Source organism: Dendropsophus ebraccatus, chromosome 10 (assembly GCF_027789765.1).
Source record: "Dendropsophus ebraccatus isolate aDenEbr1 chromosome 10, aDenEbr1.pat, whole genome shotgun sequence".
NCBI classification, from domain to species: Eukaryota; Metazoa; Chordata; class Amphibia; order Anura; family Hylidae; genus Dendropsophus; species Dendropsophus ebraccatus.
Window position 1 is genome coordinate 9,413,874 of NC_091463.1, and position 27,005 is coordinate 9,440,878.

The following is a 27,005-nucleotide window of genomic DNA, read 5'->3' on the forward strand; positions in this document are numbered from 1 at the left end:
CTCTAGGTGGAAAAATGCAAGTGCTATGGCCTTTTAAGCACAAGGAGGAAAAACCGAAAACGCAAAAATCGAAATTGGCTCTGTCCTTAAGGGGTTAAAATATACTGTCAAGAATATCCCCAGCATGTCCATCAGAGTGTCATTACCTTGCTTGTAGAGACTCCTCTGCTAAACTTTCACCAGAATAAGGATTCAGCAATGAGAGCTGCGGCACAGCCTGCAATACAGCAACTAAGAACCCCAAACTGCACCTCCTTAGTGAAACACCCGGTTTAAATGGGCGCTTTTGGCGCCGACTCCGCCTCTTATTAACGCCCCCCTAGGGGGGCGGATGCATGAGTGGGCTAGTTATACTAGAGGGGGTGGAGTTTTTTATTTTAACTCATTAAAATATTCCCTTGTCCATGGGTTTACAGGGGCAGAGACACCCCATCTGTTGTGCTGCCAATTAGGACGATAGGGAAAAAAATATTACCGCATAGTGAACGGTGTGAAAAAGAAGCAGTAAAAAAAAATGGCAGGATCGCTGATTTTTTTATTACATTTTATATATAAAAAAATTATAAAACGTGATCAATCTAAACAAACTAGAGATCAGGCCCGTAGGTAAAAGAATAGAAGCGCTATAAGAGTCACAATACGGCCATTTTAAATATACATATGTGTAAAAAAAAGTTTTACTGTTAATAACAATAGTAAAACATTAGAAAACCTAGTAAACCTGCATATCGCTGTATTCAGACTGACCTATAGAATCAAGATAAAAAAAGAGTTATCGCTTATAGAAGGCAAGGAGGAAAAAAACGAAAATGTAAATTGTCGCGGTCCTTTGGTCTCTGTCCTAAAGGGGTTAAAGTAAATTTACCATTAGGCACATAGATTTTTTATCATGAGCTGATTGGCTCAGGGATCCTGTTGGCACGGTTCTTTTTTTTTTTCCGGAACATCACCCGAGAACAGGAAAAAAAATAAAATAGACCGTGCCACCGGGATCCCTGTGTCGATCAGCTCATGGTTAAAAAAAAAAAAAAAAAAGTATGATATATATATATATATATATATATTAGTCCTGTTACATTCTATGGGTTAGGATGGGATCTCGCTGCCGTCTGCCACAGTATATGTACATCCTGCTCTTGGCAGGTACCTGTAGCAGTGTGAATGCGCTCATACATATCAAGAAATCACCGTCATTTCTCAGTCAGTTGGAAAATGGCTCCTGGTTTCCACATGTCTATAAAATGAGGTGCCCAGGACTGCTTTTGGGCCATTGTACATTGTCACATTACCGGGGTCAGTAACCATGGAGACACATAACTCTGCATAGGGCATGGTACTAAATTCAGATCTGTGATTGGATGGATGAAGAGATGTATGGCGCCGTCTTAATCAGATACTGTTGCCCATAGCAACCAATCACAGCTCCGCTTTCATTTTACTAGAACTTTATGAGAAGTGACAGCTGAGCTGATTGGTTGCTATGGGCAACAGCCTGTCAGTATATCCAGAGATGGGGACAGGACGTATGGCTGTACTACAAGCGCCATGATAAACCCTGGATGTATCAGATTTTTTTCTTCACTGCTCTTCCCGGTGCTGCGCTCCATGTGTTACAGCCAGGCTCTGGATCAGCGGAATGGTTGGGAGGTATCCGGAGGATGAATACATGAGTGACCCGGCTGACGCTGACTCAGCAGGTGTATTCATCCACACTTGCTGCCGCGGACGTGATCTGCTGACTGCAGCCGTATCCCTAATGTGTCCGCTATGAGCTCACAGCTATACAATGGGGGAGACGGATGTGAGGTCTGTACATGAGTGACTGAAGACCCAAGCCGGGACATCTTATACGGCAGGAGTGGGGAACCTTGGCCCTCCAGCTGTCACAAAACTACAACTCCCATCATGCCTGGACAGCTAATGATGGGAGTTGTAGTTTTGTGGCAGCTGGAACGCCAAGGTTCCCCATCACTACTTCTGTTAGTGAATCTCCTTTACTGTTTTCTACACTTGCCATGAGGTTCAGCACATACACTATGGAGGACAGAAGTATCAGCCCCTCCACAAGTTTTCAGCACATTCTGCACCCATAGACATCACTATGGAGTCGCTCCCCCTCCGCAGGTATAGAAGCTTCTGCTCTTATGGGGTTTTCTACAGATCAGGCAGTGATGTTGGGGATAGGCCAGGCTCACAGTCTCCATGGATGGGTTTGGTGTCCAGTCACGTTCCCCCATATATCTATGGACCTTGCTGTAAGCTCTGGGGAAGCAGAAGAGGCCAAACCTAAACTGTCCCCACAAAGACAGAGGCAACAACTGTCCACAATGTCCTGGTGCTGAAGCATTAAGATTTCCCTTCACTGGAGCAAAGAGGCCATAGAGAGGTGTGATCCATCACAGAACACGTCTCCTCTGCTCCAGAGTCGTGGTGGCAGCTTTACACCCCTCCAGCTGACACTGAGCATTGTGCTGGGTGATGTAAGGCCAGCATACAGCTGCTCAGCCATGAAGCTCCCAGCGGGCAGTCTTTGTGCTGATACCAGATGAGGTTTGGTCTCTGCAGTTATGGAGTCAGCAGAACGGTGGTGACTATTCTACACTATGCTCCTCAGCACTCAGGAACCCCGCTGTGTAATGTATGTGGTCTCCACTTCATAGCTGAATCTCTGTGGACCCTAAACATTTCCTGCTAATTAATAACATGTCAGATGATGTTGACGAACAGCAGCTTAGAGGAAACCTATTCCTTTACAAATGTCTAAGGACAAACATCGGCTCAGAATGATGTTATAGATGGAAGGAACTACAGCACCATCCCCTGTGTATGGTCCCGTGTACAGAGCAATGCTGCAGGGCCATACACAGTGTAAGTGCTTGTGCAAGGGGCAAAACCCCTTCTAACCGCTCATTGGCAGGAATGGTGACAATTTACCTTGATAACCCCTTTAAGGCTGGGACTATATGACATCTGTTATATACAGTTAATGTATTAGATGTAGCATTGCAACATTCAGCTTACCAGATCACTGCCACAAAGCAATAAGTAGCGATGAGCTAATTTACAGTACAAACTAAGGAATCGCTTCATGAGCTCAGGTGCCATCAGTGCCACTCCTCCCGGGGGCTTGGAAAAGCTGAATCCAGTCCTTGGAAACTTCACAGGTCGGATCTAGCTTTTCCAGGCAGCCAGGGAGAAGCGGCACAGACTCCAGAGGCAGCAGGCTGACAAGCCGAGCTAACAAAGCGATTTACTTAGTTTTTACAGGTAACTGCTGCCAGACATCCAGTGTATGGATCCTTACTGCAATCTATTCATCCCCTATTGTATAAGGGTGTAAACTGAGATTACTACAGCAAGATTAGATATCCAGGGGTTAGATCCTCAGCAGTACAGACTACTGCTCCATTCAAGCCATGACCCCCCCCCCCCCCCCCCATTGACACATCTGAGTGCTGGTGGCTAGCTACATAGGAAAATAAGAGCATTAGGAAAATAAGAGCATTGGCCACTTTAGGACACCCATGTTTTTATACAAGGGGCAGGGGCTTCTGTTCAGAATCCTCTTACCACAGCAGATTCATAGCCCGGCTCAACCTGCCCAACACAGTGTCTTATGTCAGCTAAACTATGGCTGACATCTGTCCTACACAATCCATGGCTCTACAGCTGCTGAAGACTACAACTCCCAGCATGGCCTTTGGCTGTAAGAGCATCCTGGGAGCATAGAGACAAACCAGATTGGCTTGCACTGTAATAGGGAATGGATCCAGAAGCCTCATCCATATTATATATTCCACCCTTTAAGACAGTGCTTCTCAATTCCAGGCCTCACCAACAGGTCATGTTTTGAGGTTCTCCTTAGTATTTCACAGGTGATATAATTATACTCGTGCATCAGGTATGATCACAGGTGTGCTTTGTATGGGATATCCTCAAAACATGACCTGTTTGTGAGGCCTGAGGACTGGAATTGAGAAGCACTGCTTTAAGGGGTACTTAAAAAAAAAAAAAAACTCAAATTAACCTGTGCCAGAGATTTGTAATTTACTTCTATAAAAAAAAAAAAAAATCAAAAAATCTCCAGTCTTCCAGTACTTAACTGCTGTATGTCCTGAAGTGGTGTGTTTTCTCCAGTCTGACAGTGCTCTCTGCTGCCACCTCTGTCCATGTCAGGAACTGTCCAGAGCAGCAGCAAATCCCCAGAGAAAACCTCTCCTGCTCTCCAGTCTGGAGAGAAACAACTTGCTACGGGACATATAGCAGCTGATAAGTACTAGAAAACTTTTTTAAAAATAGAATTACTAATCTCCAGCACTGGTTGATTTGAAAGAAAAATTTTGGTTAACTCCTTTAAGCCACTGTAAATCAAGACAGGACAGAGAGTGAGGATCAAAGTTTTATTGCTGAAAAAAATATTCAGGTCCTCTTCATGGATTTAGCTCTGTGGGGGAAGAGAAAGAAAGAGGTTACAGGAGGCAGGGACCATGGTGGTATGAGATGTAATAGGAGCGGCACTTACTGCTGGGCACTCCACTGCACCGCTGTTAATGTCATCTATGATATCGTGGGGGTGTCTGCCGTCCACATTGCAGCCCACGGACTGTGCCGTGCCCAGGATCTCTTTGATGGTTCCTATAGATGAAAGGAGATTTAGCATTTATGGAGGACAGATCCAGAAACACTATATACCAGAGGCCGCACCCAATCACTCACCGGACAGCTCTCTGGCCAGAGATCGGTGCCTCATCTGACGGGCGATACTAATCACTTCATCCATGCTGACGTTACCGTTGTGTTTTACTGTTGATATAAGCAGAAGCTGCGGTTAGGTCCGGCCTGGATACTAGTCAGCAATGTCTCCGTCCTTACGGCACAGAGTCACTCACAGGTGGGGTGAACCTGTTTCCTAGAGGTGGAGTCTTCTCTTAGCACACCACTGGATTATACACAGCCACATCAGGCTGCTATAGTGGCGGGTGGCTGTACAGGGTCTCCATAGAGGGGAGAATATGTGAGCACTTACTGTTCTTCTGCTTCTTCCTGTCACGGGGAGGCTCCTTGAGGGCCTTGATGATCAGAGCGGATGCCGATGGCACAACCTCAATCTGCAGGAAGGATAAACCATGTGAGGCTCGTCATTAGGGGATATCCAGATGAACACAGCGCCTCCCCTGTCCATGGTTTGTGTCTGGTATTGCAGCTCAGGGCAAGTAAAATGAATGGGACTTAGCTGAAATGCAACCTGGGACACTTTTGCAATAGAACAGGCATGCTTGTATGAACCCATATAATTTCTTCCCCACTTGATTTAAAGGGGTACAATATTTTTCTTTCAAATCAACCTGTTTCAGAAAGTTATATAGATTTGTAATTATAAATACAAATCTCCAGTGTCCCAGTACTTAGCTGCTGCATGTCCTGCAGGAAGTGGTGTATTTTCCAGTCTGACAGTGCTCTCTGCTGCCACCTCTGCCCATGTCAGGAACTGTCCAGAGCAGGAGAGGATTTCTATGGGGATTTGCTGCTGCTCTGGACAGTTCCCAACACGGACAGAGGTGGCAGCAGAGAACACTGTTGGACTGGAGAGAATACATCACTTCCTGCATGACATACAGCAGCTGAGAAGTACTGGAAGACTGGAGATTTTTTATTTAGAATTACAAATCTATGTAACTTTCTGAAACCAGTTGATTTGAAAGAATACTGTCGCTGGATTACCCCTTTAACTTCTCAGCTGTGTCTTCTTACTTACTCTACATTCTCTTCCATGTACCCAGTCTCTCGGCACAGAGTCAATCACATGCAGACTGACCCTGTTTCCTAAGATGGGGTTTTACTCTTAGCACACCACTGGAATATACTAGGTCACTGGAGGACCAGCATAGTGGCGGGTGGCTACTCTGCAAATACCAGTCTATCAGAATTACCCAATACTGTAAGAGGCAATACCCTTGAGTGGTCAAGGAAGATCAGCTGACTTGCAGGATTCCTATTTCGCCAAATTAAATGACAACTCCAGCCAAAACTATTTATTACTTAAGAAAGTTAGGCAGATTTCTAATGTACATTAATTATGGGAAATGCACATGTAGGGCTATTTCCCTTAATTTAGTAGATCAGGGAGACTTCAGATTCTCAAAAAAAAAAAAAAAAAAAAAAAAGATTACGTCACAAACTGGGGGTGTAATTACAATGGAGTGTCCAGCAGGGGTGCACTATATATACAAGTCAATGAGTACCATTGACTTCTATATATAGTGTGCCCCTGCTGGACACTATTGTAATTACAATGGATGTGTATGTAAATGGTATACAGTGTTTTTGATTGAATACATTTATGGAATACTTAGGGGAGCAAGAACCGCCGCATGCCCGCCGCTCTGGACTAGAGTAGTAGCTGGGTTATATCGCCGCCGCTGCTGCTGATAGCTGCTGCACAGTGATGAGCGGCTTCCCCTATCATCCCCCTTCGCTCCCCCCTACTCCTCCGGCCAAACTTTACACTGACTGTGATGGCTGACTGTCCGGCGCCGCTCTCCGATCACACATGCCGGCCAGGGACACCAGGAAGCACCGTGAGCCAGCATGTGTGATCGGAGAGCGGCGCCGGACAGTCAGCCATCACATGGTCAGTGTAAAGTTTGGCCGGAGGAAGGGGGAGCGAAGGGGGATGATAGCTGCTGCACAGTGATGAGCGGCTTCCCCTGCACCTATCAGCAGCAGCGGCGATATAACCCAGCTACAACTCTCCCATCACCATGAGTGTAGTAGTTGAGTCTAGTCCAGAGCGGTGCGCGTTCGGTAGCGGTTCAGCGGGCGGGCCGTGGTTTGGAGAGTTACTGTACTGATTGAATACATTTATGGAAATCAAAAACACTGTATACTGTATTACATTTACGTACACATCCATTGTAATTACAATGGAGTGTCCAGCAGGGGCGCACTATATATAGAAGTCAATGAGTACCATTGATATATATATATATATATATATATATATATATATATATATATATATATATATATATATATATATATATATATATATATATATATATATATATATATATATATATATATATTATATATATATATAATATATCAATGGTACTCATTGACTTCTATATATAGTGCGCCACTGCTGGCGATCCATTGTAATTACACCCCTGGTTCGTGACGTCTTTTTTAGAGAATCTGAAGTCTCCCTGATCTACCAAATTAAAGGACAACTCCCGCGGGACCCCCCCCCCCCCAAAAAAAACAAACAAACACCAGACACCATACTCACCATCCCTCCGGTGGCGATCGCCACTCCCATTCGCCCGCCGTCCGCCTCACCGTCACCGCCGTCCAGCGATCTCTGATTTCTGGGTCCTGGGGATGGAAAAGGCTGCCAGTGCGCTTGCGCACCGGCAGCCTTTTCATTGGCTGGAGCGCATCACATGGCTTCCAGCAACCTCAGCCAATCAGGGCTGACGAAGCTGGAAGCCATGTGATGCGCTCCAGCCAATGAAAAGGCTGCTGGTGCGCATGTGCACCAGCAGCCTTTTTCCGTCCCATTCACTCTCTATGAAGACGCCGAGGAGGAAGAAGACCCGGACCGCCCCCCAGCTCTGACGTCGTCGTCACCAGATGCCGCCCGGGAGAAGAGGACAGTGACGATCGTAATAGGTAATGTATATGACGATCGTAATAGGTAATGTATATATTCTTTAACTTCTGGGCGGGGGGGTCAGGGGTCCGAAAGTGGGGGAAGGGGGCCAGACCGGGTATTTAACCACATTACAAAGTTATATAACTTTGTAATGTGTGTTAAATAAGCTAAAAAAAATTTTTTCCGTGGGAGTTGTCCTTTAAGGGAAATAGCCCTATATGTGCATTTCCCATAATTAATGTACATTAGAAATTTGTCTAACTTTCCGTAAGTAATAACATTAAAAAATAGTTTTGGCCGGACTTCTCCTTTAAGTGATTGAGCACATGCTCAGACTCCAGCCCTGCAGTATAGCCTTGGCTGTCCAGGCACGGAGCCGGAGGGCATTAGTCTGACACTGCTGGTCTAATATATTATATAGGCTAGAGCTCCACGTCGTCCCTACAGGACACCAGTGACACTCCCATACCATTACATTATGCAGATCCCCCATAGTGTTGCAGCTCAGCAGGGTACATCTATGGCACCACTGTCCTGCCCGTCAGCTCTATATGGCGGTATATATACACGGTACAGATATGGGCACAGTACCTGAGCCTGTCTGTTCTGGATGGTCAGCTTGACAGTGATTCTCAGCCCCTTCCAGTCACCGGTTGCCTTGGCAATGTCATCACCAACTTTCTTGGGAGACTGAAAGGAGAAGGACACGTTAGATCAGGATTCTTACCCTAGATATGAGCGCACCCCCCCCCTCCCCCCCCCCCCCGTAACGCCCCATGTAACAAACAATATGGAAACTTACCAGACCCAGGGGTCCGATTTTAGGGGCCAGAGCAGAAGTGGCTCCCACCTCTCCACCGGTGCATCTCAGGAAAACTAAGAGCAAGAGAGACCAAAATGAGACCACAGGAGCAGTGAGTCCGGACCACAGCCGGGGGGCGCTGTACAGCTGTGTTCTCCATCTTTCGGCACAGGGCGGATCACAATACAGAGCGACCCTGTTTCCTAAGAGGAGGTCACTCTAAGCTCACCACTGGATTATACCCAGACACAAAGACTGGTATAGTGGCGGGTGGCTATAGTGCTCATCACCACACGATGTGGTGACATGCTTTGGCTGTCCAGGCATGATGGGGGTTGTAGTTTTGCAACAGTTTGACACCACAGCCTGATCATCCATAGTAAACTAGCAGGTAGTCTGAATACGCTGTCACTTATGTGGAGAGAAGAAACCAAGAATTGATCTGTCCCTTTAAAGTGCCTTGGCTAAACACCACAACTCCCAGCAAGCTGAACGGCCTAGAGATTATGACCAAGCCCTTGAAGCGGCATACCCCGATGTGGCTGTACACCTGGTACACTACTACAACTCCCATTATACACTGACAGATTTTACAGCAGTGTTCAGACATCAGCAGCTGTTTTGGGATGTCTGTACCACGGCTGTAACAGTGACTACAAGTCAGGCAGCGGACAATGTAGAGGGTCGTACTTTGACCCTTTCCTTGTTCTCTCTTAACCCAATCTGGACGTCTAAAATCATCTGTATCCACTGACAACACGCTCAGCTCCCCCCCCTCCCTTTGTAGTCACAGGACATGTGATCTCCTCTCTGGGGACTGAGTTAGCAGTATTCACTTAAAGAAATCATCTCCATGCACCTGTGCTGCTTCCATAGGCTTACATGTGTCCCTGAGCCTAGGTCTCTAATATGAAGCATTATAGTTCTCTGCTTGCTGTCAGTGTATGCAGACATATGTACCTGTCATGTCACATGTTTGTATATTGTACATTTTATGGACGTTCTTAGTGTCTGGATGGACCTAGAATGTTTTCACTCACAGTCAGCAAGCAGAGATCTAAACCTACCCCCCCCCCCCCCCAACCCCTGGTAAACAGATGCCCCTATGTGGCACATAGCTACACCATGCGGCATCAGCTCTGCTACATCTTCAGCTAGTATGGAATACATATTGGTGTTATGTGACGCAAAAAAACAGTGTTTACTGCGCAATAGTAATGACAGCAGCGGGCAAGAAATCTAAGGGGGTGGAGTAATCAGGGAGATGCATGATGGGAGGTAGCCCATCTATCACATCTGTATATAATATAGAATAGCAGTGCATTAGTTTATGCTACATAACCATCTCCTTTATCCATAGGTTTTAGTATTCTAACACTACAGGCTATAGGTCAGTGACTGCCAACCCTCAGCTCTTGAGAAACTACAACTCCCAGCATACAACAGCTGGAGTTCCAACAGGATGGGGGACACTTGTCCATGACTGCCACTGACTAGAATCAGGACCCTTCAGGTACATCCTATTATATGAGACAAAAACAACAAAAAAACAAATAAAAAATTCTACCCGTCAGGGGTCTCGAACCCGGGACCCGCACACTCCACCCACCCCTTACTACAGGAATACCGTATTTACTGACGTGCTGAGCCGCGGCACTGCTCATGGGCGCGTGTACCACAGTAAATACAACTAACACCACAGGCCTGATACACGGTAACGATCCTGCCCTCACCCCGCCCCCCCGGGGATCAGCCTCCGTGCACATTACCCCGGCAGACAAGTACCGTGAGAGCCACCCGGCCAGCTCCTGCGCTGCGGCCTGCCCGGTGCAGGGGGGCTCCGCTTGGCGGCTCACATTTCCCTCTCCCGCCTCACGTACCGACTTTAATTTCGGTGGGATCGAACTTAGGAGGCATGATTGTGCCGGACTAGGGGACTCCGCTTCACTCGGGCCGGTTTTGGTGTCGGATGAACCCGGATTCGGGACGACCGAAGAAAAGTTGCACCTCCACCAGCTGGGAAGCGTAAGGAGAAAAGAGGGCGGAGTTATCGCTGCGCTGTGTAATGAATGCCCCAAATCTCGCGAGATCTCCTCGTGCCTCCCGGTGGCCGCCATATTTGTTCCTGTTGTAAACCCTAGAGAATTCCTAAGGGCGGCCATATTTGTTGCTGGATGCCCAAGCTACTGCCCTGATAAACGGGACAGAGAACATAAACCCTCACTTATTATTGACTGTCCCTCTCTTACATAGTGAACCATAGTGTTACCCGACTAATCTACAAACCCGGAACCAAATAGAATGTTATACACCGACTGACCGCTAGGGGAGCTCGGCGAGTGTTGTGCTATGGGGATCACGTGATCACTGGGACCCGGAAGCGTCTGATGGCTGTAGTGAAGCTGCTGGCAGGACGCTGAGGGGCCCCGGTGTGTCCCTTTGGCCCCCTCCAGCGGTGAGTACCCGCCACACCCTCCCTGCTCCTGATAGACAATGGCCAGTGCTCTGTCAGCTGTGGCTGCTCTGATTTAGGATGCTGTATGCACTTAGTATCACAGGTGATAGGCTTAGATACGGTAGCTCAGCTTATAGTATCACAGATGATAGGCTTAGATACGGCAGCTCAGCTTATAGTATCACAGATGATAGGCTTAGATACGGCAACTCAGCACATAGTATCACAGGTGATAGGCTTAGATACGGCAGCTGAGCTTATAGTATGACAGATGATAGGCTTAGATACGGCAGCTCAGCTTATAGTATCACAGATGATAGGCTTAGATACGGCAGCTCAGCACATAGTATCACAGATGATAGGCTTAGATACGGCAGCTCAGCACTTAGTATCACAGATGATAGGCTTAGATACGGCAGTTCAGCACATAGTATCACAGATGATAGGCTTAGATACGGCAGCTCAGCACATAGTATCACAGATGATAGGCTTAGATACGGCAGCTCAGCACATAGTATCACAGATGATAGGCTTAGATACGGCAGCTCAGCTTATAGTATCACAGATGATAGGCTTAGATACGGCAACTCAGCACATAGTATCACAGATGATAGGCTTAGATACAGCAGCTCATCACATAGTATCACAGATGATAGGCTTAGATACGGCAGCTCAGCTTATAGTATCACAGATGATAGGCTTAGATACGGCAGCTCAGCACATAGTATCACAGATGATAGGCTTAGATACGGCAGCTCAGCACATAGTATCACAGATGATAGGCTTAGATACGGCAGCTCAGCACAGTATCACAGATGATAGGCTTAGATACGGCAGCTCAGCACATAGTATCACAGATGATAGGCTTAGATACGGCAGCTCAGCACATAGTATCACAGATGATAGGCTTAGATACGGCAGCTCAGCACATAGTATCACAGATGATAGGCTTAGATACGGCAGCTCAGCACATAGTATCACAGATGATAGGCTTAGATACGGCAGCTCATCACATAGTATCACAGATAATAGGCTTAGATACGGCAGCTCAGCTTATAGTATCACAGATGATAGGCTTAGATACGGCAGCTCAGCACATAGTATCACAGATGATAGGCTTAGATACGGCAGCTCAGCACATAGTATCACAGATGATAGGCTTAGATACGGCAGCTCAGCACATAGTATCACAGATGATAGGCTTAGATACGGTAGCTTAGCACATAGTATCACAGATGATAGGCTTAGATACGGCAGCTCATCACATAGTATCACATATGATAGGCTTAGATACGGCAGCTCAGCACATAGTATCACATATGATAGGCTTAGATACGGCAGCTCAGCACATAGTATCACAGATGATAGGCTTAGATACGGTAGCTTAGCACATAGTATCACAGATGATAGGCTTAGATACGGCAGCTCATCACATAGTATCACATATGATAGGCTTAGATACGGCAGCTCAGCACATAGTATCACATATGATAGGCTTAGATACAGCAGCTCAGCACATAGTATCACAGATGATAGGCTTAGATACAGGATCTGGAATGATAAGAATGGTGGCCCGTAGGTTGAGCAGAGCTAATCTGGTTCTGAGTCACTGATGTGTAATCTGGGAGGCTGCGCTTATACATGTGTCATGGGGCTGAACCTCAAGAGATGGAAGCTGCGGTTCTTATGTCTACCTGTTCTAGATCACCCCTGAATGTCAGTGTGAGGTTCCTTTATCTACCTGTTCTAGATCACCACTGACTGTAAGTGACAGGTTCTCTCATCTGCCCATTCTAGAACACTTCTGTCTGTCAGTGGGTGGTTCTCTCATCTACCCATTCTAGATCACCCAGATCTATTCACGCTGTTAATCTGTTTGTTCTAGATCACTGACTGTCAGTGGGTGGTTCTCACAATTGCCTGTTCTAGATCACTCATGTCAGTGTGTGGTTCTATTGTCTGCTTGTTCTAGATCAGGGATGTCAAACTCAGGCCCTCCAGCTGTTGCAAAACTACAAGTCCCATCATGCCTGGACAGCCAAAGCTTTAGCTACCCAGGTATGATGGGAATTGTAGTTTTAGAAGAGCTGGAGGGCCTGAGTTTGACACGTCTGTTCTAGATCACTCCTGTCTGTGTTCATGTTATTCCTCATGCCTGGCTTTTGGTGTACGCTTGTTCTCTGTCTTTTCTGCCCGTTGCAGATGACCCCTGACTGTTGGTGTCCGGTTGTTCTTTGTCTGTTCTGGATATCCTCTGTCAGTGTGCAGTTCTCTCTTCTACCTGAGCTAGACTTTCAGTGTGCAGTTGTTCTCTGTCACTTCTGCCGGTTCCAGGTCTCCTGCTACTGTCAGTGTTCCCTTTTCTCCTTTGCCTTTTCTAGAGTATTTCTGGCAACATGTGGTTCTCTTTTCTCCTTGTTCTAGAGTGTGCCTGACTGTCAGTGTGCAATTCTTTTCCCTCTGTTTTAGATCATTCACAACTGTCAGTGTGCGGGTGTCCCTTGTTCTGGATCACCCCAGTGACTGCTCCTTGTCTGTTTGCGCCTGTGAATTCTTACATATTTGTAAATCACTTAATTCACTAAAAATGACTCCTCCCCCCAAAAAAATCTTAAAGTGACTCTACCATCAGGCCCAGGCAGAAGCACAGGAGGCGGGCCGACTTAACCCCAGTGGGAGGAAACCCCTGGCCCTCTATGATATAGATCCATTGATTCTAATGGAGTCACATCATGGAGGGGCTGGGGTTTCTTCCCACTGGGAGTGGGTCGGCCGCCTCCTGTGCTTCAACCTGGGCCTGATGGTACAGTCACTTTAAGTCATTTTTCTGTAGTTTACTTCCTGTTGTTAGAGGAAACCTGTCTTTAGTAACAGCAAAATCAGGACAGAACACAGGGAGTAGGGTCAGGGCTTAGTATGTGTAACATGATTATCCAGCTGTAATAGTAATTTAATTTGCTAGAGCTCTGTACACACCCAGCTGTAATAGTAATTTAATTTGCTAGAGCTCTGTACACACCCAGCTGTAATAGTAATATAATGTACTAGAGCTCTGTACACACCCAGCTGTAATAGTAATTTAATTTGCTAGAGCTCTGTACACACCCAGCTGTAATAGTGATATAATGTACTAGAGCTCTGTACACACCCAGCTGTAATAGTAATTTAATTTGCTAGAGCTCTGTACACACCCAGCTGTAATAGTAATATAATGTACTAGAGCTCTGTACACACCCAGCTGTAATAGTAATTTAATTTGCTAGAGCTCTGTACACACCCAGCTGTAATAGTGATATAATGTACTAGAGCTCTGTACACACCCAGCTGTAATAGTGATATAATGTACTAGAGCTCCGGCCGCACCCAGCTGTAATAGTGATATAAGGTACTAGAGCTCTGTACACACCCAGCTGTAATAGTGATATAATGTACTAGAGCTCTGTACACACCGGGCTGTAATCGTGATATAATGTACTAGAGCTCTGTACACACCCGGCTGTAATAGTGATATAATGTACTAGAGCTCTGTACACACCCGGCTGTAATAGTGATATAATGTACTAGAGCTCTGTACACACCCAGCTGTAATAGTGATATAATGTACTAGAGCTCTGTACACAACCGGCTGTAATAGTGATATAATGTACTAGAGCTCTGTACACACCCGGCTGTAATAGTGATATAATGTACTAGAGCTCCGGCCGCACCCAGCTGTAATAGTGATATAATGTACTAGAGCTCTGTACACACCCGGCTGTAATAGTGATATAATGTACTAGAGCTCTGGCCGCACCCAGCTGTAATAGTGATATAATGTACTAGAGCTCTGGCCGCACCCAGCTGTAATAGTGATATAATGTACTAGAGCTCTGTACACACCCGGCTGTAATAGTGATATAATGTACTAGAGCTCTGTACACACCCGGCTGTAATAGTGATATAATGTACTAGAGCTCTGTACACACCCAGCTGTAATAGTGATATAATGTACTAGAGCTCTGTACACACCGGGCTGTAATCGTGATATAATGTACTAGAGCTCTGTACACACCCGGCTGTAATAGTGATATAATGTACTAGAGCTCTGTACACACCCAGCTGTAATAGTGATATAATGTACTAGAGCTCTGTACACACCCAGCTGTAATAGTGATATAATGTACTAGAGCTCTGTACACACCCAGCTGTAATAGTGATATAATGTACTAGAGCTCTGTACACACACCCAGCTGTAATAGTGATATAATGTACTAGAGCTCTGTACACACCCAGCTGTAATAGTGATATAATGTACTAGATCTCTGTACACACCTGGCTGTAATAGTGATATAATGTACTAGAGCTCTGTACACACCCAGCTGTAATAGTGATATAATGTACTAGAACTCTGTACACACCCGGCTGTAATAGTGATATAATGTACTAGAGCTCTGTACACACCCAGCTGTAATAGTGATATAATGTACTAGAGCTCTGTACACACCCGGCTGTAATAGTGATATAATGTACTAGAGCTCTGTACACACCCAGCTGTAATAGTGATATAATGTACTAGAACTCTGTACACACCCGGCTGTAATAGTGATATAATGTACTAGAGCTCTGTACACACCCAGCTGTAATAGTGATATAATGTACTAGAGCTCTGTACACACCCGGCTGTAATAGTGATATAATGTACTAGAGCTCTGTACACACCCAGCTGTAATAGTGATATAATGTACTAGAGCTCTGTACACACCCGGCTGTAATAGTGATATAATGTACTAGAGCTCTGTACACACCCAGCTGTAATAGTGATATAATGTACTAGAGCTCTGTACACACCCGGCTGTAATAGTGATATAATGTACTAGAGCTCTGTACACACCCGGCTGTAATAGTGATATAATGTACTAGAGCTCTGTACACACCCGGCTGTAATAGTGATATAAGGTACTAGAGCTCTGTACACACCCGGCTGTAATAGTGATATAATGTACTAGAGCTCTGTACACACCCAGCTGTAATAGTGATATAATGTGCTTTAAAATGGATTTACCAATAGAAGTCAGTGGGATCCGCTATTTGTTTCGGATTGTTACCTTTTGGCGCCTGTACTGTCCGCAAAAACGCAAACTGGTTACAGCTTTTTTATCCTGATCAACTTTATTTAGACTGGTGCAGGACAGATATATAACAGGTCCGCACAGAAACATGGCCGCACACAGTCTGTATTGTTTGGCCGATTGTGAATGTTGATAGCGGAAAGAATATACGGCCTTATTGTTTGTTCTGATCACTCTCCTCTGTCTGCGATTTTCCTACATATAGATCACCCCGATGTCTGGTCGTCCTGTCATGTCTGTTTTGCTTCAGCCCGGACTGTCAGTATGCAGTTGTTTATTGTTCTGGAATACTGATCACTGTCAGGCTGCTGTTCTCACCTCTGTTCTGGATCTCCCCTGTCAGCCTGTGGTTCTCCCTCATGTTCTGGATCTCCCTTGTCAGAGTGTGGTTCTCCCTCATGTTCTGGATCTCCCTTGTCAGAGTGTGGTTCTCCCTCATGTTCTGGATCTCCCTTGTCAGAGTGTGGTTCTCCCTCATGTTCTGGATCTCCCTTGTCAGAGTGTGGTTCTCCCTCATGTTCTTGATCCCCCTTGCTGTCTGTTTGTGGTTCTCCCTTATATTCTGAATCTCCCCTGTCTGTTTGTGGTTCTCCCTCATGTTCTGGATCTACCCTGTCAGTGTGTGGTTCTCCCTCATGTTCTGGATCCACCTTGCTGTCAGTGTGTGGTTCTCCCTTATATTCTGGATCTCCCCTGTCTGTTTGTGGTTCTCCCTTATATTATGGATCTCACCTGTCTGTTTGTGGTTATCCCCTGTTCTGGATCTACCCTGTCAATGTGTGGTTCTTCCTCATGTTCTGGATCTCCCCTGCCTGTCAGTGTGTGGTTCTCCCTCATGTTCTGGATCCCCCTTGCTGTCAGTGTGTGGTTCTCCCTCATGTTCTGGATCCCCCTTGCTGTCAGTGTGTGGTTCTGGATCCCCCCTTGTTGTCAGTGTGTGGTTCTGGATCCCCCTTGCTGTCAGTGTGTTGTTCTGGATCCCCCCTGCTGTCAGTGTGTGGTTCTCCCTCATGTTCTGGATCCCCCCTGCTGTCAGTGTGTGTTTCTCCCTCATGTTCTGGATCCCCCCTGCTGTCAGTGTGTGGTTCTCCCTCATGTTCTGGATCCCCCCTGCTGTCAGTGTGTGGTTCTCCCTCATGTTCTGGATCCCCCTTGCTGTCAGTGTGATGTTCTCCTCTGTTCTGGATCCCTCTTGCTGTCACTGTATTGTTTTCCCTCATGTTCTGGATCCCCCGTTGCTATCAGTGTGTGGTTCTGGATCCCCCGTTGCTATCAGTGTGTGATTCTGGATCCCCCCTTGCTGTCAGTGTGTGGTTCTGGATCCCCCTTGTTGTCAGTGTGTGGTTCTGGATCCCCCCCTTGCTGTCAGTGTGTTGTTCTGGATCCCCCCTGCTGTCAGTGTGTGGTTCTCCCTCATGTTCTGGATCCCCCCTCGCTGTCAGTGTGTGGTTCTCCCTCATGTTCTGGATCCCCCCTCGCTGTCAGTGTGTGGTTCTGGATCCCCCCCCCCCCTGTTGTCAGTGTGTGGTTCTGGATCCCCCCTTGTTGTCAGTGTGTGGTTCTGGATCCCCCCTTGCTGTCAGTGTGTTGTTCTGGATCCCCCCTGCTGTCAGTGTGTGGTTCTCCCTCATGTTCTGGATCCCCCCTGCTGTCAGTGTGTGTTTCTCCCTCATGTTCTGGATCCCCCCTGCTGTCAGTGTGTGGTTCTCCCTCATGTTCTGGATCCCCCCTGCTGTCAGTGTGTGGTTCTCCCTCATGTTCTGGATCCCCCCCTCGCTGTCAGTGTGTGGTTCTCCCTCATGTTCTGGATCCCCCCCTCGCTGTCAGTGTGTGGTTCTCCCTCATGTTCTGGATCCACCTTGCTGTCAGTGTGTGGTTCTCCCTCATGTTCTGGATCCCCCCTGCTGTCAGTGTGTGTTTCTCCCTCATGTTCTGGATCCCCCCTGCTGTCAGTGTGTGGTTCTCCCTCATGTTCTGGATCCCCCCTGCTGTCAGTGTGTGGTTCTCCCTCATGTTCTGGATCCCCCCCTCGCTGTCAGTGTGTGGTTCTCCCTCATGTTCTGGATCCCCCCTGCTGTCAGTGTGTGGTTCTCCCTCATGTTCTGGATCCCCCCTCGCTGTCAGTGTGTTGTTCTCCCTCATGTTCTGGATCCCCCCCTTGCTGTCAGTGTGTTGTTCTGGATCCCCCCTGCTGTCAGTGTGTGGTTCTCCCTCATGTTCTGGATCTCCCCCTTGCTGTCAGTGTGTTGTTCTGGATCCCCCCTGCTGTCAGTGTGTGGTTCTCCCTCATGTTCTGGATCCCCCCCTTGCTGTCAGTGTGGTTGCTGTGTCCTCGGTGACTGGTCTCTTGCAGCGGCTGGCGGCAGGGAGTGGTCTGGCAGTGTGTTCTCCGGCGCTCAGCTCTGGATGTCTTCCCTTCTAGCTCGGTGTGTTCCCGGGATCTCCGCGCTGACAGATATGATGCCGCTGTTCTTCAGGAAACCGAAGCCGAGCGGGGAGGCCAGAAAGCGGCTGGAATATCAGATGTGTCTGGTAAGAGGAGGATGGGATAGAGGAGGCTGAGCCGCTGCCAGGAGGTGACCTCATGCCTCATCCGTCTCCATGTGCGGCTGAAGAGCTAGCACTCATCCTCAGCTCCAGGTCACGGGTTCTCTTATAGTCTATGTGATTCAGCAGAGCTGGTGCTGCGGGGGACGCCGACAGCATTTCTTATTCTATTAGTAAATGTATTACATTAGCTTCACGTGATCACATGACCCAACACACAGGAGGTCGGGGGAACTGTCACTTTAAGATTTTATTTCCACTTTAAGACAGGGCAAGCAGAGCGGAGTTTGTTCTTTGGCTCATAAGTCATATGTTCTTAGTGGTTTTACACAGGACTGCAGGAGAATCAACTGCAGACAAACTCAGCTCTGCTACACCCGTCTGTGGCCCAGGATCCTGTGAAGTACTGCTCGCCTACCTGACACCGGGTTTATGGAGATCCAACATATATATCTCCCAGCCCGAGCCCCTGTGATAGATCCAGAGCGCCCCCTTATGGTCTACACGGGGGGGCGGGGGGGGGGGGGTGGGATCTGCCCCAGTAAGGGGTTCTGTATGGGACCAGGATCAGCCATGTCTGTATCTATTCCAGGCCAAGGAAGCCGGAGCAGATGACATCCTGGACATCTCCAAATGTGACCTGTCAGAGGTGACAACTATCTATCTATCTATCTATCTATCTATCTATCTATCTATCTATCTATCTATCTATCTATCTACCTACCTATCTCCTATCTATCTATCTATCTCCTATCTATCTATCTATCTATCTCCTATCTATCTATCTATCTATCTATCTATCTATCTATCTATCTCCTATCTATCTATCTCCTATCTATCTCCTATCTATATCTATCTATATATCTATCTCCTATCTATCTATCTATCTATCTATCTATCTATCTATATATATATATATATATCTGTCTCCTATCTATCTATCTATCTATCTATCTATCTCCTATCTATCTATCTATCTATCTATCTATCTATCTCCTATCTATCTATCTATCTATCTATCTATCTATCTATCTATCTCCTATCTATCTATCTCCTATCTATCTCCTATCTATATCTATCTATATATCTATCTCCTATCTATCTATCTATCTATCTATCTATCTATCTATCTATCTATCTATCTATATATATATATATATATATATATATATATATATCTGTCTCCTATCTATCTATCTATCTATCTATCTATCTCCTATCTATCTATCTATCTATCTATCTATCTATCTATCTCCTATCTATCTATCTATCTATCTATCTATCTCCTATCTATCTATCTCCTATCTATCTCCTATCTATATCTATCTATATATCTATCTCCTATCTATCTATCTATCTATCTATCTATCTATCTATCTATCTATCTATCTATCTATCTATCTCCTATCTATCTATCTCCTATCTATCTATCTCCTATCTATCTCCTATCTATCTATCTATCTATCTATCTATCTATCTCCTATCTATCTATCTATCTATCTATCTATCTATCTATCTCCTATCTATCTATCTATCTATCTATCTATCTATCTATCTATCTCCTATCTATCTATCTCCTATCTATCTCCTATCTATATCTATCTATATATCTATCTCCTATCTATCTATCTATCTATATGTATATATATATATATCTGTCTCCTATCTATCTATCTATCTATCTATCTATCTATCTATCTATCTATCTATCTATCTCCTATCTATCTATCTATCTATCTATCTATCTATCTCCTATCTATCTATCTCCTATCTATCTCCTATCTATATCTATCTATATATCTATCTCCTATCTATCTATCTATCTATCTATATGTATATATATATATATCTGTCTCCTATCTATCTATCTATCTATCTATCTATCTATCTATCTATCTCCTATCTATCTATCTATCTATCTATCTCCTATCTATCTATCTATCTATCTATCTATCTATCTATCTCCTATCTATCTATCTATCTATCTATCTATCTATCTATCTATCTCCTATCTATCTATCTATCTATCTATCTCCTATCTATCTATCTCCTATCTATCTATCTCCTATCTATCTATCTCCTATCTATCTATCTATCTATCTATCTATCTATCTATCTATCTCCTATCTATCTATCTATCTATCTATCTATCTATCTATCTATCTATCTATCTCCTATCTATCTATCTATCTATCTATCTATCTATCTATCTCCTATCTATCTATATATCTATCTCCTATCTATCTATCTCCTATCTATCTATCTCCTATCTATCTATCTCCTATCTATCTCCTATCTATCTATCTATCTATCTATCTCCTATCTATCTATCTATCTATCTATCTATCTATCTATCTATCTATCTATCTATCTCCTATCTATCTATCTATCTATCTATCTATCTATCTATCTATCTCCTATCTATCTATCTCCTATCTATCTCCTATCTATCTATCTATCTATCTATCTATCTATCTATCTATCTATCTATCTCCTATCTATCTATCTATCTATCTATCTATCTATCTATCTCCTATCTATCTATCTATCTATCTATCTATCTATCTATCTCCTATCTATCTATCTATCTATCTATCTATCTATCTATCTATCTCCTATCTATCTATCTCCTATCTATCTCCTATCTATCTATCTATCTATCTATCTATCTATCTATCTCCTATCTATCTATCTATCTATCTATCTATCTATCTATCTATCTATCTATCTCCTATCTATCTATCTATCTATCTATCTATCTATCTATCTATCTCCTATCTATCTATCTCCTATCTATCTCCTATCTATCTATCTATCTATCTATCTATCTATCTATCTATCTATCTCCTATCTATCTATCTATCTATCTATCTATCTATCTATCTATCTCCTATCTATCTATCTATCTATCTATCTATCTATCTCCTATCTATCTATCTCCTATCTATCTCCTATCTATATCTATCTATATATCTATCTCCTATCTATCTATCTATCTATATGTATATATATATATATCTGTCTCCTATCTATCTATCTATCTATCTATCTATCTATCTCCTATCTATCTATCTATCTATCTATCTATCTATCTATCTATCTCCTATCTATCTATCTCCTATCTATCTCCTATCTATATCTATCTATATATCTATCTCCTATCTATCTATCTATCTATCTATATGTATATATATATATATCTGTCTCCTATCTATCTATCTATCTATCTATCTATCTCCTATCTATCTATCTATCTATCTATCTCCTATCTATCTATCTATCTATCTATCTATCTATCTATCTATCTCCTATCTATCTATCTATCTATCTATCTATCTATCTATCTATCTATCTCCTATCTATCTATCTCCTATCTATCTATCTCCTATCTATCTATCTATCTATCTATCTCCTATCTATCTATCTATCTATCTATCTATCTATCTATCTATCTATCTATCTATCTCCTATCTATCTATTTATCTCCTATCTATCTATCTCCTATCTATCTATCTATCTATCTATCTATCTATCTATCTATCTATCTCCTATCTATCTATCTATCTATCTATCTATCTATCTATCTATCTATCTCCTATCTATCTATCTATCTCCTATCTATCTATCTCCTATCTATCTATCTATCTCCTATCTATCTCCTATCTATCTATCTATCTATCTATCTATCTATCTATCTCCTATCTATCTATCTATCTATCTATCTATCTATCTATCTATCTATCTATCTCCTATCTATCTATCTATCTATCTATCTATCTATCTATCTCCTATCTATCTATCTCCTATCTATCTATCTATCTATCTATCTATCTCCTATCTATTATCTATCTATCTATCTATCTATCTATCTATCTATCTATCTATCTCCTATCTATCTATCTATCTCCTATCTATCTATCTATCTATCTATCTATCTATCTATCTATCTATCTATCACTCACTCTAGTAACCCCCATCCCTTTGCTGTATCTTGCTCTCAGGTCCCTGATGCTGCTTTTTCCACCTGTCGGGCCCTACAGAAGAAGGTGAGTAATGGAGCCCAGGGCCCCTGGACTCTTCGGCTTAGTTCACACTGTGTTTGCATATAGTAACACATTGTGTTGTGCGCCACACAGCAGGACTGGAATCCGATTGCAGTATATACATATATGTATAGACATCAGCTCGGATGACTACACTATAGTATACAGCAGGACCCGTCTCCCGCTGCCATACATTATAAGGTATACGGGATTGCAGTGTGTATATAGATATATATATATATATATATAGGGATAAAACCATAGGAAGAGCAGTGAGGACAGCGCTGACAGTGTGGGATCAGGGCCCACAGCTCTGCAGAGTATTTCAGCAGTGCTGATGTTTCGGACTCTCTTTCCAGGTGTTGATCCTTCACAGCAACTTCCTGTCCCAGCTGGTCCCTAAGTCCTGCCACATCCTGGACTTGGCCACCTTAAAGGTGAGCGTGCCGCCCTGTGTGTTATAAACCTTGTCCCGCCAGACACTGATTCACCCCCGCCACCTTTCTTTTTGCGCAGGTTCTCGATCTCCATGACAACCAGATCTCCTCGCTCCCCGCAGATATAGGACAGCTGAAGTCTTTACGGGTAACATTAGCAGATAGCAGGGGGCTTTGGAGGGAATTCTATTTGGGTGACATCATTGTGTCCTCTCTGTTTTTCGCCTTGAAGGTGCTGAACGTGGAGCGGAACGCTGTGCGTTCTCTCCCTGACTCCATCGGGGACCTTGTCCAGCTACAGACCTTGAATGTGAATGGTGAGTGCCCAGGGGATGGATATAGCTTCTTTATCCATCATCTCCATCAGCATAGGTCATTGATAACTGATAACAGAGCAGGAAGCGGACAGCACCTAACATCTGATAGTGGCCGTGCCAGGTTACTGCAGCTAAGCTCCCATTGACATTAAAGGGGTACTCCGGCGAAAAACATTATCTTTCAAATAAACTGGTTTCAGAAAGTTATATAGATTTGTAATTTATAAATCTCCAGTTTTCCAGTACTTATCAGCTGCTGTATGTCCTGCAGGAAGTGGTGTTTCTTTCCAGTCTAACACAGTGCTCTCTGCTGCCACCTCTGTCCATGTCAGGGACTGTCCAGAGCAGGAGAGGTTTTCTATGGGGATTTGCTGCTGTTCTGGACAGTTCCTGACATGGACAGAGGTGGCAGCAGAGAGCACTGTGTCAGGTTAAAGAGAATACACCACTTCCTGCAGCACATACAGCAGTTGACAAGTACTGGAACACTGGAGATTTTTTTTTAAATAAAATTAAATTACAAATCTTTGGGAAAAAAAAGTTTTCGCTGGAGTGCCCCTTTAATTTACACAAAGCTGCAATGCTTCGGTAAGGCCACTGGAGGCATCTGGGAGGCGCTTATCTCACTTTGGAACATTTACACAGGGAATAAGCTGAAGCAACTTCCTCCGACGATCGGGGGTCTGCGCTGCCTGCGTACATTGAACATCAGCGAAAACCGACTCAGCGAGCTACCTCCGGCCCTGGCAAATGTCCGCACCTTAGAGGTAAGGGGTCTTATAATAAGCGTGGGGATAATATTGGCTTATATATGGCTGCCATCATGGCCTCTCCCACTCTCTCCATAGACTCTGACTCTGGACGCTTCGGGGATGGTCTTCCCTCCAGCCTCGGTGTGTAGTGAGGGGACAGAGGCGATCCTGAGGTTTCTATGCAGGGGTATGTAGACATCAGGGGGGACGTATGTGTAATGCGTCACCATCATAACCACATCTTCTCCCTCCCACCCGCAGATCTCGGCATCGAGTACTGCCCCCCCTCCCAGTACCTGCTCTCCGTCCTGGAGAACGACACCTGCGATGCTACAGCCGATGCACTAGATGGCGCTTTTCTAATGTCTTTGAAAGAGGAAACTGAATGGCAGGTTAGTATCTAATGTGTGATGGATCTGATAGGAGATTGTTTTGCAGCAGCTGGGGTGCCTTGCTGTACATAGTCTTGTGTATATAAGTAAAGACTCTTCTAACCGAGACGTCTTTGTTTTACAGAACAAATTTTCTGAATATGAGAAGAGAAAGGTGAGTCCTGCAGCGACATGAGCGATGTGTAAAGATTAGACGCCTGATGTTACTGCTTAGTATTATCTACTGATCAACCTCAGGGAATAACAGGGATGATCGGCCTGACAGGGGGGTCCGGGACGTCTCACAGGCTGTAGGAGAACACATTACAGGGTTAGGGGGTCCAGGCCCTGGGGGGACACTTGACAAGCCTATGAGATTCGGGCCCCAGGGGGCACATCACGGAGATATTGGGTCTAGGCCCTGGTGGACACATCTTACAGGGCTATAGGTTCCGGGCCCCAGAGGGCACATTACAGGGTTAGGGGATCTAGACCCTGGTGGACACATCTTACAGGGCTATAGTTTCCGGGCCCTAGATGGCACATTACAGGGTTAGGGGGTCTAGGCCCTGGGGGGACATCTCACAGGGCTATAGGTTCCAGGCAGGGTTAGGGGGTCCAGACCCTGGGGGACACATCTCACAGCACTATTGATTCTGGGCCTGGGGGTACATTACAGGGTTAGGGGGTCCAGACCCTGGGGGACACATCTCACAGGGCTATAGGTTCTGGGCCGGGGGGGTGTTACATTACAGGGTTAGGGGGTCTAGACCCTGGTGCACACATCTTACAGGGCTATAGGTTCCGGGCCCCAGAGGGCACATTACAGGGTTAGGGGGTCTAGACCCTGGTGGACACATCTTACAGGGCTATAGGTTCCGGGCCCCAGATGGCACATTACAGGGTTAGGGGGTCTAGACCCTGGTGGACACATCTTACAGGGCTATAGTTTCCGGGCCCCAGATGGCACATTACAGGGTTAGGGGGTCTAGACCCTGGTGGACACATCTTATAGGGCTATAGGTTCCGGGCCCCAGTGGGCACATTACAGGGTTAGGGGGTCTAGGCCCCGGGGGACACAGGTTTACAGCAGATCAATGTATATGGGTCGGTAACTTTAATTCTTTTCATCTTCCTCATCTAAGTTTTTCTGATTTTTTCAGGAACAGAAAATGTTAGAAAAACTGGATTTTGAGCGTCGTCTGGACCTGGGGCAGCGAGAACACGCTCAGCTTCTCTTACAGTATAACTCTCAGAAGAGCGAGATCTTACAGACAGTGCGGGAGGTGAGTGCTCGGCCTGGGGGGCAGGTAAGGGGCACATGTGGGCTACATACACTCAGGGTCGCCCTCTCTGTCTGCTCAGGAACAATCGCGCTTAGAGAAAGGTCTGAACGAGCACCAGAGACAGCTGCAGAATGACCGGCAGAAGCTGCAGGAACAGCTCAGACTGATGGAGAAGGGGATCTCATGCCGCATCTCCAATCTGCTGGAAGAGAACCGCAGGTCAGACATAATCATCACTATTCTGTGGCTGCAAAACTACATTTCCTATCATGCCAGAGGCTGTCAGGGCATGCTGGGAGTTGTAGTTTTGCATTCAGCTGCTACTGTCAGCCATGCATGTTGTATTTTTCCTATATAGTATAACATTGCTGCATAGGATGTAGCTGTCAGATCCCAGGCTGGATGTAGCTGTCAGTGCCTGGGCTGGATGTAGCTGTCAGCGCCTGGGCTGGATGTAGCTGTCAGCACCTGGGCTGGATGTAGCTGTGAACACCTGGGCTGGATGTAGCTGTCAGCGCCTGGGCTGGATGTAGCTGTCAGCGCCTGGGCTGGATGTAGCTGTCAGCGCCTGGGCTGGATGTAGCTGTCAGTGCCTGGGCTGGATGTAGCTGTCAGTGCCTGGGCTGGATGTAGCTGTCAGTGCCTGGGCTGGATGTAGCTGTCAGTGCCTGGGCTGGATGTAGCTGTCAGTGCCTGGGCTGGATGTAGCTGTCAGTGCCTGGGCTGGATGTAGCTGTCAGTGCCTGGATCCTGGTCAGTGACCATTCTCTATTGACCTCACATGATGCCATACAAGTGCAGTGGTGCTGGAATATGTGCAAAACCTCCATGTCTGATTCACCCTGGACGTCATCTTCAAACCCTCTCATTGATTTGCAGACAGAAGCAGAGCGCGTCTATTCTGAAGTCCCTGGAGGATGAGAGGTGGGTGAGGAATCCGCTCAGCAAGGATAACCTCTATAGTTTCCATCTCTGATTATCTATCTATCTATCTATCTATCTATCTATGTCTCTATCTTCTATCTATCTATCTATCTATCTATCTATCTATCTATCTATCTATCTATCTATCATCTATCATCTATCTCCTATCTATCTATCTATCTATCTATCTATCTATCTATCTATCTATCTATCTATCTATCTATCTATCTATCTATCCATCTATTATCTATCATCTATCTATCTATCTATCTATCTATCTATCTATCTCCTATCTATCTATCTATC

General features: G+C 45.2%; 2 protein-coding genes and 2 non-coding genes across 5 annotated transcripts in view; 1 reads left to right on the forward strand and 3 right to left on the reverse strand.

The window, feature by feature from the left end:
- Window positions 1-4,386: 4,386 nt before the first annotated feature.
- RPL12 (ribosomal protein L12) lies at window positions 4,387-10,503 on the reverse strand. Its single transcript, XM_069942920.1, has 7 exons — window positions 10,340-10,503; window positions 8,460-8,533; window positions 8,249-8,347; window positions 5,027-5,108; window positions 4,717-4,803; window positions 4,523-4,635; window positions 4,387-4,444 (listed from the first exon to the last, which is right to left on the reverse strand). Exons 1-7 carry the CDS (start codon window positions 10,374-10,376, stop codon window positions 4,439-4,441), a joined length of 498 nt encoding a protein of 165 aa, XP_069799021.1. The 5' UTR covers window positions 10,377-10,503; the 3' UTR covers window positions 4,387-4,438.
- Window positions 5,769-5,895, reverse strand: LOC138766718 (small nucleolar RNA SNORA65). Its single transcript, XR_011358757.1, has one exon. It is a non-coding gene; the product is annotated as a small nucleolar RNA SNORA65 (small nucleolar RNA).
- Window positions 8,607-8,730, reverse strand: LOC138766717 (small nucleolar RNA SNORA65). The gene has a single exon (XR_011358756.1). It is a non-coding gene; the product is annotated as a small nucleolar RNA SNORA65 (small nucleolar RNA).
- A 236-nt stretch (window positions 10,504-10,739) lies between the features above and the next one.
- The window catches only part of LRSAM1 (leucine rich repeat and sterile alpha motif containing 1), a 30,963-nt gene continuing 14,697 nt past the window's right edge, over window positions 10,740-27,005 (forward strand). The window contains exons 1-14 of one of the 2 annotated variants that reach the window (XM_069942919.1): window positions 10,740-10,914; window positions 18,445-18,554; window positions 19,162-19,218; window positions 22,571-22,615; window positions 22,972-23,049; window positions 23,129-23,197; window positions 23,282-23,366; window positions 24,012-24,133; window positions 24,215-24,305; window positions 24,380-24,510; window positions 24,635-24,664; window positions 25,653-25,775; window positions 25,855-25,994; window positions 26,655-26,699. In XM_069942919.1, the coding sequence (XP_069799020.1) occupies window positions 18,480-18,554; window positions 19,162-19,218; window positions 22,571-22,615; window positions 22,972-23,049; window positions 23,129-23,197; window positions 23,282-23,366; window positions 24,012-24,133; window positions 24,215-24,305; window positions 24,380-24,510; window positions 24,635-24,664; window positions 25,653-25,775; window positions 25,855-25,994; window positions 26,655-26,699 (1,091 nt within the window). In that variant the 5' untranslated portion in view covers window positions 10,740-10,914; window positions 18,445-18,479. The remainder of the gene's footprint in view (window positions 10,915-18,444; window positions 18,555-19,161; window positions 19,219-22,570; window positions 22,616-22,971; window positions 23,050-23,128; window positions 23,198-23,281; window positions 23,367-24,011; window positions 24,134-24,214; window positions 24,306-24,379; window positions 24,511-24,634; window positions 24,665-25,652; window positions 25,776-25,854; window positions 25,995-26,654; window positions 26,700-27,005) is intronic. The other variant, XM_069942918.1, reaches the window with a different exon arrangement.

Coding starts and splice junctions, on each gene's coding strand:
- RPL12 (XM_069942920.1), bottom strand. CDS start 10,376: ATGCCTCCTAAGTTCGATCCCACCGAAATTAAAGTCG. Junction 8,348..8,459: donor AAATCGGACCCCTGGGTCTG/GTAAGTTTCCAT, acceptor TTCTCCTTTCAG/TCTCCCAAGAAAGTTGGTGA. Junction 5,109..8,248: donor TCCAGAACAGACAGGCTCAG/GTACTGTGCCCA, acceptor TCCTTCCTGCAG/ATTGAGGTTGTGCCATCGGC.